A 13,558-nucleotide genomic window follows, 5' to 3' on the forward strand; every position below is an offset into this window, starting at 1 on the left:
AAAGCAGCGATCGCATGGATGTCACAGGATTTATTTTAAGAAGGTTTTGCCAAATATTATGACAATCAGGCCGCAGCAGTCGAGCAGAACTGAGAGAGTTTCGCCCGGCAAAAAAAGACCTATTCGCAATAACAGAGGGTTGTTGGATTTGTTTCCATTTCATTTCCATTTCTTCCACTGAAGAAAAAAGACCCGGCACTGAAGTTTCTCTTCAACCGTAAAGTAATAAACAGAATTAGGAACCAGAGCGTGCACTTGTGCGTCTCAACTCTTTCAAATTGCCCCCCAGGTTGGCCTCTTAAATCCTGGGAGGTATTTAATAATAATTTGTGGAATACTTGGGAGGGAAGGCAGAGGAGAAGCGAACAACTGGAAACATGAGAGCGCACGGGGTCAAAATGGGGGTTTGTTAGTCAGGGCTGATACCCTCCGGCATCGGGAGAGGAGCAGAGCGGGGCCGGCGAGGAAGCAAAATGTAAACAGGCCTGTGTTTATAGAGCAAAAATATGTTCGGTATCCGATCCGCTCCGCCTTGGGTTGTGCTAACACGGAATGCGGTGGGAAAGGCAGAAAAGAGCGACTCGCCCAGCGCCGAGGAGCTGAAACACCCAAAAAGATCCAGGCGAGCAGCACCCGGGCACCGAGACCAAAGCAGGCGATGGCTTTCCCCAAACATTAATTTAATTCCAAATAAAACTTAAAACACAAAACCCACTGCTGGTTAAACCAAAGAAAAGAGTGGAAAAACAAGCTAAAGAAAAGCACTTTGGCAGAATATTTTGTTATCACACACGGTACGAACCTACGGCCTCTCACAGGTGCCACAGACACACACACGGTCTCAGCAACATCTTCCGTAAGAACTTACACCACAAAATCACTACAAAGTTATGAACAGCTATAAAAGCCCCTTTTTTGTGCTCCACAGCCACCGTGCAGCATGTAAAACATCAATTTACCCACCTATTTCATCCAATCAATTCATTTTTCAGGCCAAAGCGCAATGCAAACCTCAGGATTCTTGCCTGTGATCGGCTCAGTTCCTTATCGAGTTAGGCCAGTCCAATAAGAAGCTGTTTGGGTTTTGATTTCTTTTCCTCTGCAATGACCAGATTCACAACCCAAGCTTTGGTTTGGCTCCAAAAATTAACCTGATTTTCCTCCTGCTGCCAACACATTGACCCAAACACAGGTGACAGGTTTGGATCTTTTTTGGTTGTTTTTTACTTGAAAAGCATGAGACAAGTGGCTGACCAATCCAAAATACAGAAGAATTTCCACTCTCCCCTAAAAAATACAACTATATCTCCAACCAAAGCCTTCCCAAAGCTTTGCTCAATCTGGGGAGAAACAGCTTAACTTGCTTTTCCTAAATATAGCCCTAAGATGTTCCCATAGAGACATTCCCAACTGCAGCAAATACTTCAGTAAGGCATCAAATCTAAAGAATTACGTCTATTTTTGCCAGCTTTCTCATCTCTTTCCTAGAAACAAGCTCTTCTCTAATGGATTCATCTTGCAAAAATGCTCTTAAAGGGTGTTTAGTTTCTCCATTTTACTTTATGAAGTTTTCGGCCACTCCATGGGGATATTTTGGGAATATCGCTCATGTAAAGTTTGTTCCCCAAAAACTGCATTATTAATAGTAAAATTCAAACTACGAGGCCTGTTTTTTTGTGGCTCCTCAGACACTTATTTCCAATTACTGCTTATTTCTCCCAATTTTTGTTATTTTGTGGCTGTTCAGCGCAGTCCGCATAAAACACCCATGCTGGTTCTGGTAAGGGGATTTATAGAACTAAAACCATTGAAATCACATAATCTCTGGAAGAGGCCTCGTCTTAATGGAGTAAGGAACATGTGTGACTATGGAAAGGTTTACCTTTCTTCTTTGGAATAGAAATATAAGTCCTGGGGACAGCAGGGTCACCATGAGCCAGCACTGGGCCCTTGTGGCCAGGAAGGCCAATGGTACCTGGGGTGGGTTAGAAGGGGGTGGTCAGTAGGTCAGAGAGGTTCTCCTGCCCCTCTGCTCTGCCCTGGGGAGACCACACCTGGAATATTGTGTCCAGTTGTGGCCCCTCAGTTCCAGAAGGACAGGGAACTGCTGGAGAGAGTCCAGCACAGGGCAACAAAGATGCTGAAGGGAGTGGAGCATCTCCCGTGTGAGGAAAGGCTGAGGGAGCTGGGGCTCTGGAGCTTGGAGAAGAGGAAACTGAGGGGTGACCTAATTAATGTTTACAGATATATAAAGGGTGAGTGTCAGGAGGATGGAGCCAGGCTCTTCTCGGTGACAATCAATGATAGGACAAGGGGTAATGGGTTCAAACTGGAACACAGGTGGTTCCACTTAAATTTGAGAAGAAACTTCTTCATGGTGAGGGTGCCAGAGCCTGGCCCAGGCTGCCCAGGGAGGTTGTGGAGTCTCCTTCTCTGCAGACATTCAAACCCGCCTGGACACCTTCCTGTGGAACCTCAGCTGGGTGTTCCTGCTCCGGCGGGGGGATTGCACTGGATGAGCTTTCCAGGGCCCTTCCAACCCCTGACATTCTGGGATTCTGTGAAGTTGTGTAACTTCAAAAACACATTAATAGAGATGTTGCTATTCAGATCAATTAATGTTTTTCCCCACTCACCCTCTCATCCTCCACAAATTTCTCTATATTATGAAACCCGGAGAGAACAGGAATCCCACTCATCTGGAACAAGGAATTTGCTCTAAATCACTGCATGATCTGTGCTTTGGTTATTAACACGATCCCAAAATTAAAACCACTCTCGAAATCAAGTTCCAGCCAGCATACATGTCGTATCACTTGGGCAGGCGATTTGAATCCAGCACTTCTGGAAGCAAAATTACAACATCCGATTTTTATTATAGGCTTAATTATGGCAAGTTAGCTGCGGTGATTTTGCAAGGAGCAGTCTGTAAGACACTTAAACGTATCAGCTTGGGCAGAATCTTATAGGAATTGTTGCCAAAATAATTTCAACTTTAGCTTCCAGAGCAGGTTTTACCCAACCTTAGGTTACCCTGCGCAATTTTTTCCCCCAAATACTTGCAATATTTATGAATTCAAGTGCATATTTGCTTTTTCCTCCAAGCTATTGCATACACCCTCACCAGTTGAGCTAGAAAGAATTGTGATGAATTTGAGTTTTTCAGTAAGATCTCCATATACGCAGTGACTGCATTAAATTGAAGGTAATGACAAGTGGTTTTCCAGTTCTGTGGAACAGCAGCACTGCCAGTATCTCTGATGATAACTTTAAGCTGTAGTTTGTCTCTCTGTAACAGAGCATCTATTATTATTCTCTTACGTAAAAGGGTAAGCGGGGGAAGAAAAACAAAAAGGAAAAAAAGCCAAAAAAACAAAGGAACAACAACAGCAAACCCCACAACAACCAAACAACATCAACCAACCAACCAACACCAAACTGTATCGCAAATTCTCATCAATAATTTGCAAAAATACCTCGTGTTGCTGATGAAACCCAAGCCCCTGTTCCTTGCCTTTCAAACTCCTCTTCCCTGGGGTGAATTGAGAAAGGCCACTATCACACAGAATCACACACAGAATCGACTGGGTTGGAAGAGACCTCAGAGACCACCAAGTCCAACCCTTGGTCCAACTCCAGTCCATTGACCAGATCATGGCACTAAGTGCCATCTCCAATCTCAGTTTAAAAACCTCCAGGGCCGGTGAGTCCAGCACCTCCCTGGGCAGCCATTCCAATGCTGACCACTCTCTCTATAAGGAATTGCTTTCTAATCTCCAGCCTCAATTTCCCCTGGCAGAGTTGAAGCCCATGCCCCCTTGTCCTGTTGCTGACTGCCTGGGAGAAGAGCCCAATCCCCACCTGGCTAGAACTGCCCTTCAGGTCGTTCTAGAGAGTGCTGAGCTCACCTCTAAGCCTCCTCTTCTCCAGACTAAGCAAGTTCAGCTCCCTCAGCCTCTCCCCATAGGTCTTGTGCTCAAGTCCCTTCCCCAGTCTTGTTGCTCTTCTCTGGACCCGCTCCAGCACTTCAATCTCTTTCCTGAGCTGAGGGGCCCAGAACTGAACACAATACTCCAGCTGTGGCCTCCTCAATACAGAGTACAGGGGAAGGATCACTGCCCTTGTCCTGCTGACCACACTATTTGTGATACAGGACAGGACACCATTGGCCTTCTTGGCCACCTGGGCACACTGTTGGCTCATGTTGAGCTTCCTGTCCATTAGTCCCCCAGGTCCCTTTCTGCCTGACTGCTCTCCAGCCACTCTGTGCCAGCCTGGAGCGCTGCAGGGGGTTGTTGTGGCCAAAGTGCAGGACCCGGCACTTGGCCTTGTTGAACTTCATCCCATTGGAATCAGCTCATTTTTCCAGTCTATCCAGATCCCCGTGCAGAGCCCTCCTGCCTTCCAGCAGGTCATACACACAGTATCACACACACTGCCATTTTTTAAAAGACAAGCGTGTTGTACTCACAGTAAGCTTAAAACATTTAAATGTCTGTCTGAATTCTGATCAACTCCCAATAAAACAACCTCCAGCTGACTGCAGAGGAAGGAACGGCCAAAACCAAGACACATCTGACATGATTTAAAAATGTTTAGGAGAGATTTTCTTATTTCCTTAGGAGTCCAAGACAGAGATTTTTATTTCCTTAGTGGCTGGGTGTGTATGTTGTACCAAAACACGAAGCTGAGCTACATACCAAACCACCTTTAAGAAAATGTTCAACTTGCCTCATTCAGCAAGTCTGTAATTTTTATATATATATAAAGATAAATGTAATATTTCACATTAATAATTAAGAAGCCTGAAATGATGACTATCAGCACTCTATAAGGTAATGCCAGCAACCATTGGAGCTGCTTAATATTAAGCGTATTTTCAACTACAATAAGTTTAAAAATATTAATTCACAGAATCCCAGAATGTCAGGGATTGGAAGGGACTGGGAAAGCTCATCCAGTGCAATCCCCCCATGGAGCAGGAACACCCAGCTGAGGTTCCACAGGAAGGTGTCCAGGCGGGTTTGAATGTCTGCAGAGAAGGAGACTCCACAACCTCCCTGGGCAGCCTGGGCCAGGCTCTGACACCCTCACTGGGAAGTTGTTTCTTCTCAAATTTAAGTGGAACCTCCTGTGTTCCAGTTTGAACCCACTGCCCTTTGTCCTACCATTGGTTGTCACTGAGAAGAGCCTGGCTCCATCCTCCTGACACTCACCCTTTATATATCTGTAACCATGAATGAGGTCACCCCTCAGTCTCCTCTTCTCCAGCTCCAGAGCCCCAGCTCCCTCAGCCTTTCCTCACACGGGAGATGCTCCACTCCCTTCAGCATCTTTGTTGCCCCGCGCTGGACTCTGACCATGTACTTTGGACTGAAGATTATTCCACCCATTCAGCATTCCCAGACCATTAGGAGCAGCACAATCCCACCTGGAAATATGACATTCAGAAAGCTAAAACTAGATTAAGACCAAAACAGGAAAAATACAGGAAACTACAAGATACGTATGATAAAGTTACTACAGTTTTGATCCAAAATACAATAAAGGCAGCAAAACTTGCCCAACTTCCAGCAATTCCCTGCTAGAACAAAGCCATATTTTATTGCCTGTTTAGAAAGTCAGCTAATAAAAGATAAAATATATTAATTTTACTTATTCCTTTAAGCTTAACAGGAGGGGATTTCTAAAAAGCCTTTCGGTGCCTTTACCAAGTGCTCAGCTGCCTCTGTGGAGCTGACAGTCCAGCTGCAGGTTGGAACAGCTGCAGACACGTTTAATTGGCTTTGGTTTGTCGTTTTTTTTCCAAATACCCGGAACATCAAGTACTTTTGACCTATTTGAAATCTCCTAAACTTTGTACTAAAAGGAATGCGCGCAAATTTAACAGCCGGGCTTTAGGTTGTAACGATCCCATAAGGCGGAAAGCTGCTCGTGTTCTATTTTACGTGTAAATCATGAGAAAGTACAAACTGACCGCTGTATAATAACTGAACACGTTGAATAACCAGCATCTCCTGTACTATGTGTTTGAAGAAGTTAAAAATAAACTCTTCCCTTAATTCTAGCAGGGAAACAAAATTCAAACCAGTAACTTTTTGTTGTTTACTGAAGTAAAAACAGCATCTGTAATTACATGGATACATTGTACAAACCCTATTCCTGTTATCCCCAAACAAAAGGCCATATATTGATCTTATCAAAGGCAGAATAAAAGAAGGTCCTGCGTCCATCAACAAAACTAAACGTCTCTGCTAGTTGTGCCTTTGTGCTAATTGGAAGAGATAACCAAGGCATGACACAACAGAAATCACTAATTGTACATCTTGCCCAGGTCCCAATTGTTCCCAACCCACATTCTTGCCCGAGCTCTTTACGCAGAGCAGCTCCAGATCGGCCGCTCTCTGCCCAATCTGGCAAAATAAAGCCATTTTCCTCCATCACGGATGCAGCAGCGAGGGCGAGCAGCTTATTTAGAACATAATGACGCAAGACTATCCCCACTGCTTTGCATCCTTTTCTTTCTTGGGATAATAGAGCCAAACTTTTACTGTCTACATTAAACACACCTTGCTGTCCTGTTGTTCTTGGCGCTAAAGAAAGCCAGGTCTTGCCGAGTACTTATTCTTCATCTTGCAGGGAGGTAAAATCCTTATATTATGAGCAGCAATCTAACAGCAGAGGTTCCAGCACGGCTTGGGGGGAGAGAAGCAGCTGATGATCATAGAATTATAGAACGGTTTGGGTTCGGAGGGAACTTCCGAGCTCATCCAGTGCCACCCCTGCCATGAGCAGGGACATCTTCACCAGCTCAGGGTGCTCAGAGCCCCGTCCAGCCTGGCCTGGGATGTCTCCAGGGATGGTTCATCCACCACTCCTCTGGGCAACCTGGGTCAGGCTCTCACCACCCTCAGTGTACAAAATTTCTTCTTCATGTCTAGCCTGAATCTCTCCTCTTTTAGTTTAAAACCATCACCTCTTGTCCTATCACAACAGCCTCTGCTAAAAAGTCTGTCCTCATCTTTCTTATCATCCCCTTTTAAGCACTGAAAGGCTGCACTAAGGTCTTCCCAGAGCATCTCTTCTCCAGCTGAACACCCCAACTCTCTCAGCCTGTCCTCCCAGCAGAGCTGTTCCAGCCTCGGATCATTTCTGTGGCTCCTCTGGCCCCTCTCCAGCAGCTCCATGTGTGTCCTGTGCTGAGGAACCAGAGCTGGCCGCAGTTCTTGAGTTGGGGTCTCACCAGATCTCACCCAGGAGCCCAAACCAGACGAGCGATCCAATACATTTACTTCACTTCGAGGGAAAACCCCAAGCATGCGGAACCATAAACACTAAATCATTAAGTCTATACCTTAAGCATATACCTCAAGCACTCAGAAGATTTGTTCCTTCTCCTCTCCCAAAACCAATAAGCTCCGGTCTCACAGAGGTCCAGTCAGGCCCGGTCAGCCCCACTCGGCATCACTCCCTCCAGTCCTTTCTCGCTCTGACCAACTCGGGCTTTGCCGGTTTGCGATTCAAACGCTCACACAGGCTCTGCAAGCAGGTGTTCACACAACAACCCCCCTGCCAGGTGGGTCGGAACTCCAAACGAGACAGAGGAGGAGCAAAGCAACAGCCATTTCTAACCAAAGAGCATACGGGTGCCTCTGGGACACCGGCTGCAGAACTTGCGTGGAGAAAAGCATCGCACCGGCCACAGCTGCTACTCTAATAGCTTTAAAACCCCCTTTTGGCCCAAATAATTCTGTCTTGTATTATAACATGACACAAGCGATTTTTAAAGCTTTCTTCCTGCTACTGATTGCGATCAGTTTGGGCAGAGCCTTTCCCTGCCCATTGAGCTCCCTCTGCATATTCAGTTTATTACTAAAATCTAAACAGACTCGTGCACTTGAATTAATCTCCCGAAGCTACACAGAGCTAAAGCAGAAAGGCACTGCATGCCTGCTGCAAAACAAGATAAATATCTGGCATCTCTCCCACTCCTACGTAACCAAAACGAGGAGGACAAACAGCTGCGTATCAGCTTCATTACTGCCCTTCTTACACGATCCTGTTTTTCTTGGGGACATAGGAAAACATTACAAGAGAAATGCATGACCAGAAAGGATTTTCCCAGAGCAGAACTGCACAAAGATCAACAGCACAAAGCTGGACATGAGTCTTGTAATACTACTTGTAATATTCTCCTCCAGTAACAACTGTGTCCGCGTCCCCTCCCACGGACCCAGCACAGGCCAGGAACTCCAGCCCTATAAAATAAACAAAGCAAGGTCCGGTGTGGCTTCAAATCTGCCAAAAATCTCCTGCCAAGACCCAGAAAACCAGCGGTGAGAAGCTGCTGGGCAGTAACAGTCTCCACATTGAACAATTATTATTAGTTTTTAAATCTATCTTATAGCTGCAGCTAAATTTCTATGGATATTCTCCTCGGCCTCCCGATTGCTCAGCCATCGGCCCAGCAGCTTTCACAAAGCCAAGCTGATAAGCACGTGTAAAACGTAATTAATATGATTTTTCTACGCTACGACCCACTCTAAAAATGACAATTTGTTGTTAATTCCCCCCGCTGAGAGCCCCCGGATGAATAGCTCAGCTGTTTATATCGCAAACATTTACAGTTAGGGGAAAGATCAGCACCATCCCCCACATGGCTGCTTTCAGTCTTTCCTGTAAGTCAGCGGAGTTGGCCAAGACCAGAAACAATCCATCAAGTTTGCTTATCCTGAAAATGCTGCAAAATAACCCCTTCAATGTAATCCTTCTGCTCCTCGTATCAGCGCAACTATTTCCTAACCACCCCGGGCTGTTCGGCTGCGTATTCAAAATACAAATGGGAAATGTTGTTCACAGGAGAAACAAAAGGCAGGACTAACGCTCAATGAGAGGTTCCAAAGGAAGGGTGGGCTGGACACCAACCTCCTGGGGCCACAATGGGATGCTGGGGGTACCCCAGGTTTGGGGATTCCAGCAAGAAAAATGCCACGGTGCAGAAAATCTGGTTGTAGAATCATTTAGTTGGAAGAGACCCTTAAGATTATTGAGTCCAACCATCATGTAAATCTAGCACTAAACCACGTTCCTAAGAGCTTCATCTTTGCAATACCCGCTGCCAGAACATTTAATAGAAGATGATTTGCCCTGTATCAGCTCAAAGCCCACAAGACAATTCACAGGGGAAAGGGTTCACACAAACAGGGTAAAACTTCTGGATGAGCTTTCTCGGCAGGTTTTTTCCTCCCTCCCTTCGCCAAGAGGTCAAAGTGGATATTTTTTTCATACAGATGATGCCTTGGGCACATTATCCACAAAACTCTATTGTTTTCCGTCATTTGAGAAAACTCGGCTGTTCAAAGACGATATTTAATCCGCCAGCGAACGTTTATCAAGCATTGAAGAGGCTGTTTCATCCCTTTCTTTAATGAAGGACGAGCACGATTTCCAAATACCTTTGACAAGCCACAGGTTCAAACACGTTTCACCACCGCCCGATAACAACGTGGGGTAATTATAACACTTGTGTAATGTTTGTGCCACAGGTTTAAAGTTTCCCACCGCTACCTCAAGGCTTCTGTTCAACCTCAAAGATACGGGTATAACAGTAAGAAAAAGGCAAGTTGTACGAATCTGTGACGTTCCTCCCGCTCTTCTGCTTATGGTACAAACATCTGTATCAGCTTGTGTTTTATGGCACTGGAAAAATCACAGCAAACGTTAAGGAATGTGGCTGGAAGTGAGTATGTACAAAATAAGGGCTACAAACACAGTTTCTCTTGCAACCGCAAGTTTTGGATCCTTCCATTAAAACAAAAGACAATACAAAAAGCCAAGTGATGCCAGAAGGTACCAACTGCTCCAAGTGACAACCGGGGACATGGAATTGAGGTTGCCTTAAAACTCCGGATCGAGTGACAAAAGACAATGCTGTATTGTCCTTCTAACCGGGATCTATGCTCTGCGAAGCAAAGAGAAAAAGCCAACGCCGCCAATTAACACAAGTCTAACGAGAACTGGATTCACTTCTCCAATCTAAATTTCCTTTTGCCTTTGGATTAATGGCTTTGTATGTTTTGTGCGAGGGTTCCTTGTCTATACAACAACTTTATAAACCCAGGGTAAAAAACACCTATGGAATATTTCCTGCTTCATTTTCATGTAGGTAAAGCACACACTGCCTGTCACCAGCAGCTTGGGGCTGAATATATATTAAAAATTGAGGAGTGCTTGTATAATTTAATAGGAAGGTCTAGAGGAATATTTAGCTTGTAATATCCTAACTTTATTCCCTTATCACAGGTAGCAAAAATTCCTGCAGTGGTACCATAGTATTTTCTATATAGAATATGTTGGATAAAACTATCTGCTAGACGAGGCCCTTAACTTTTAAGTAACAATTTAAGCTCAGCCTTCCACAAAATACAGTTGTGGCGTTTGGTGTTTGGTTCTGATTAATTACAGATATTTTTCCTATTAATGAACTAATTGTTGCATAAGTAAGGCAATGGAAAAACATCTTTGGAGGGCTCCTGTCTGAACACGCAACTCGGTAGTTTCTTTTTCCTTGAGTCACTTCAGGCAAGTAAACCAAACACGATCAAGGAATGTGAACACGCACTGAACGGTACAACTGAAAAATATCATTAAAGGTGATGTCATTTGGCTTGTCCTCCTTGGTTATAGCGATAGGAAGGTAAATATGACCACAAACGTAAGTTTACACCAGGTTTCAAATGTTCCATATTGAAAGAATTTATTGTATTACATAATGCTAAACAGCTTGAAATGTTTTCCAAAATTCCATTTACATGCCGCGGACAGAAAAGCTCTCACGGATTATGCTTGCCTTAATAAACCAAAGGAATATACACATATATGCATGAATACATGACGTGCATATGCACACAGCTGGAAAAGCCAGCTTGAAAGTGGTATAAGTAACAAAACCACGTAGCCCAGCCCTGTATTCAAACCAGATAATAATAACAATAATATGTCTTAGACACAGACTTTAAAGCAACTTCAAGAAGCAGTCGCTCTCACTCCAAAAAGCAAAGTCTAACTAGAATTACTCTGACTTTTCCCTGTTAGGAACTGCATTCCAGCAGCATTATAAGTATTATTCCATGATCCTATCAGCTTATTTTCAACACAATTCTGGTGCTTTTTCCCTGAGGAAATTCCAATAGTACTTGCATGTACCACTCCAGTATGCGCAAGAGGTAAAGTCCTTTATATATATATATTTTTCCTGTGCAGATAATGTATTCTTCAAGTTCATCTCCATCAAGGGGAGAAAAAAAGCTCTCAGCTTTGCTCTCCTCATGAATTATACATTAAGAATTTAATATTAGAGAAAAAACAACTTATTTTTAAGCCTCCATAAACACTATTACATTTGCCCTATTACTTTGAAAAGACGCATGTTCACATTTAAATCAGGGTAAACCATTAGCTCCTGTTTTCCATAATTAAGCTGTAACAACATATTTCACCATTGATCAGCCCAATTCTAAAACAATAGTGTATGGCTTTATAAAGATAATCACTTACCGTGCCCACAATAAGGAGTGTAACACATTTTGGTCCATAACTCAGGGTTATAATCCCAAGCGGAACAGATTTTCTCAGCCATTCATGCAAACTGATTTGTTTATGTGAAGGAGACAAGAGAATCCTGATTTCAAGTGGGTATCCAGTCCGCATCACTAATAGGCTCTGTAAATATAACCCAATCCCACAGGCAAAACCATTTACAGAAGCTAAAAAAAATTATGTAAGAAAGCAAAATAACCGCCCGTCAAAGGGATGAGAACTTCTAGGAAGAGAAGAGACCTTCTAAGAACAGCATCAATCTTGTGCTACTTGTCTTAAATCTTATTCTGCCGGCTCCCACTACAGCCTCGGGGCTTCTTAGTCCTCCTCAGGCTTCGATAAAAATAAACCGAGTGCGGAATACGAGCCCAGATGTTTCAGAAATCAGAAAGCAAGGAGTTCAATTATCCCGCTGCCATGGAAGTATTTGTGTTTGCGTCTGGCGCTATCGCCGAGCTCGCTTCCCTGGAGCCCTCAAGGGTCTTTTCCAGGAAGCCACCGGCGACTGAAGGACACTTAAGGAATTGGACAAGGTGTCCTCTGAGAAAGGAACACGAACCGCAGGATAAAGGACAAACGTAACAAACAAACCTTCTTGTCTTCATTTTCCACGCGTTGGAGGGATCGGTAGAAAGAGGGAGCGATATTAAGGGCAAAAGAGTCGTTTTTATTAAGGCGATGGGAAGAAATGTCACGGACAGGGGGACTGGAGTAGATGATCTTTTGAGGTCCCTTCCAATCCCTGACATGCTGTGATTTTCTGACTCAACTGCAACAACAGGTTTAATTCAACTTTCAGCCCTATTATCCTTTAATTATATCTTTTAATTTCTCTAAGGTATCACATTCCACACAAGTGAGGATACTTGGCTCGTCACCATAGAAAAGAGAGTAGGAAAAAGAGTTCTCTACCTAATTTACTACAAACCCCTTTAAGTTATTGGCATTCCAAGGTTTCACTCTGGGGTTGGATTTCCAGGCGGTTCTACACAAAAAGAGAAACCCAAGGTGCCCAGCACGGGAAACTGAGGCTCTCGAGTGCCTGGGTTGCAATGAGTGAGCTTGGAAACCCCTCCTGGCCATTCCCAGATCAGAGATTGTGGAGTGAGTTGTAAACTTTAAAGAAGAAAAAATAGTCACATTTCTAAGTGAGCTTTCCAAGGGCACCGATGTCCCCGCGAGGCTTTGGGAACAGCCCGCCCGTGTCACCGGGCTTCGGGGTGTTCAAACCTGCGGCTCTTCGACTGCAGCCCGGCCAATTCCTGCTGTTATTCTTTCTCCTATTTTCCTATTTCTCGACAATTACTTTCATCTCCAGTAACAAAATTCATCCGAGGAGCTCTTTTAACCTCAACCCTCCCAGAAAGAAAACCCTCTCCCGTTACTTTATGAACTGTTAAAAGTCACAAACCTTCCGCATTCGGCTCAGCGAAAGGGCAAATTTGACCTGACAGTGACTGTCCCCAATGTCCCTCGTGTTCCCCAGCAGCTGGCAGGCAGCAAACTGCAGTGTCTATGTTTGGCCATTACCCTTTTTTCCTTTTGGCCGGCATCTCGGGTTCCTGAGCTCCTCTCCCCTTATACAGGAAACTGGGGCCTCAAGCTTAATCCTGCACATTCAGTTCTCTTCTCTTCCAGCTACCGCTACAAACGTATTATCCCAGGGAAGAAAAAGCACTGGAAGCTCTCGCAATCAAATCTTCGCTAAATTTCTCCGCAGTGAGATTATTTCTCCCTATTTCTGGGAGAAAACTGAAGGAAAGAAAGATTAAGAAGATCCTGCAGCTGAACAAACACACTAAATGTTACTCGTGGAGACAGAGGGCAGATGATCCAAATGTGAAGTGACAAACCTTGCAAGGCCACTACAACCAAATAACTGCAAACATCCCAATATCTTTATTCATATGTTTTGGCATCAGGCTCCAGTCACCTCATGTGAGTTTTATGCAGTTATAGG

The 13,558-nt window shown here is 44.3% G+C and overlaps 1 protein-coding gene across 7 annotated transcripts in view; it reads right to left on the reverse strand.

Annotated features, from left to right (window-relative positions):
• Positions 1-13,558, reverse strand: part of CTDSPL (CTD small phosphatase like) — an 86,729-nt gene that overhangs the window by 44,979 nt on the left and 28,192 nt on the right. The window contains exon 1 of one of the 7 annotated variants that reach the window (XM_065829796.2): positions 11,557-11,667. The exons of 4 other annotated variants lie outside the window; for them this stretch is intronic. In XM_065829796.2, the coding sequence (XP_065685868.1) occupies positions 11,557-11,638 (82 nt within the window). In that variant the 5' untranslated portion in view covers positions 11,639-11,667. Of the gene's footprint in view, positions 1-11,556; positions 11,668-13,558 lie in introns of those variants that run through there. 2 more of the 7 variants (XM_065829798.2, XM_065829801.2) reach the window with 2 other exon arrangements.

The sequence above is a fragment of the Patagioenas fasciata genome, chromosome 2 (assembly GCF_037038585.1).
Source record: "Patagioenas fasciata isolate bPatFas1 chromosome 2, bPatFas1.hap1, whole genome shotgun sequence".
Taxonomy (NCBI): domain Eukaryota; kingdom Metazoa; phylum Chordata; class Aves; order Columbiformes; family Columbidae; genus Patagioenas; species Patagioenas fasciata.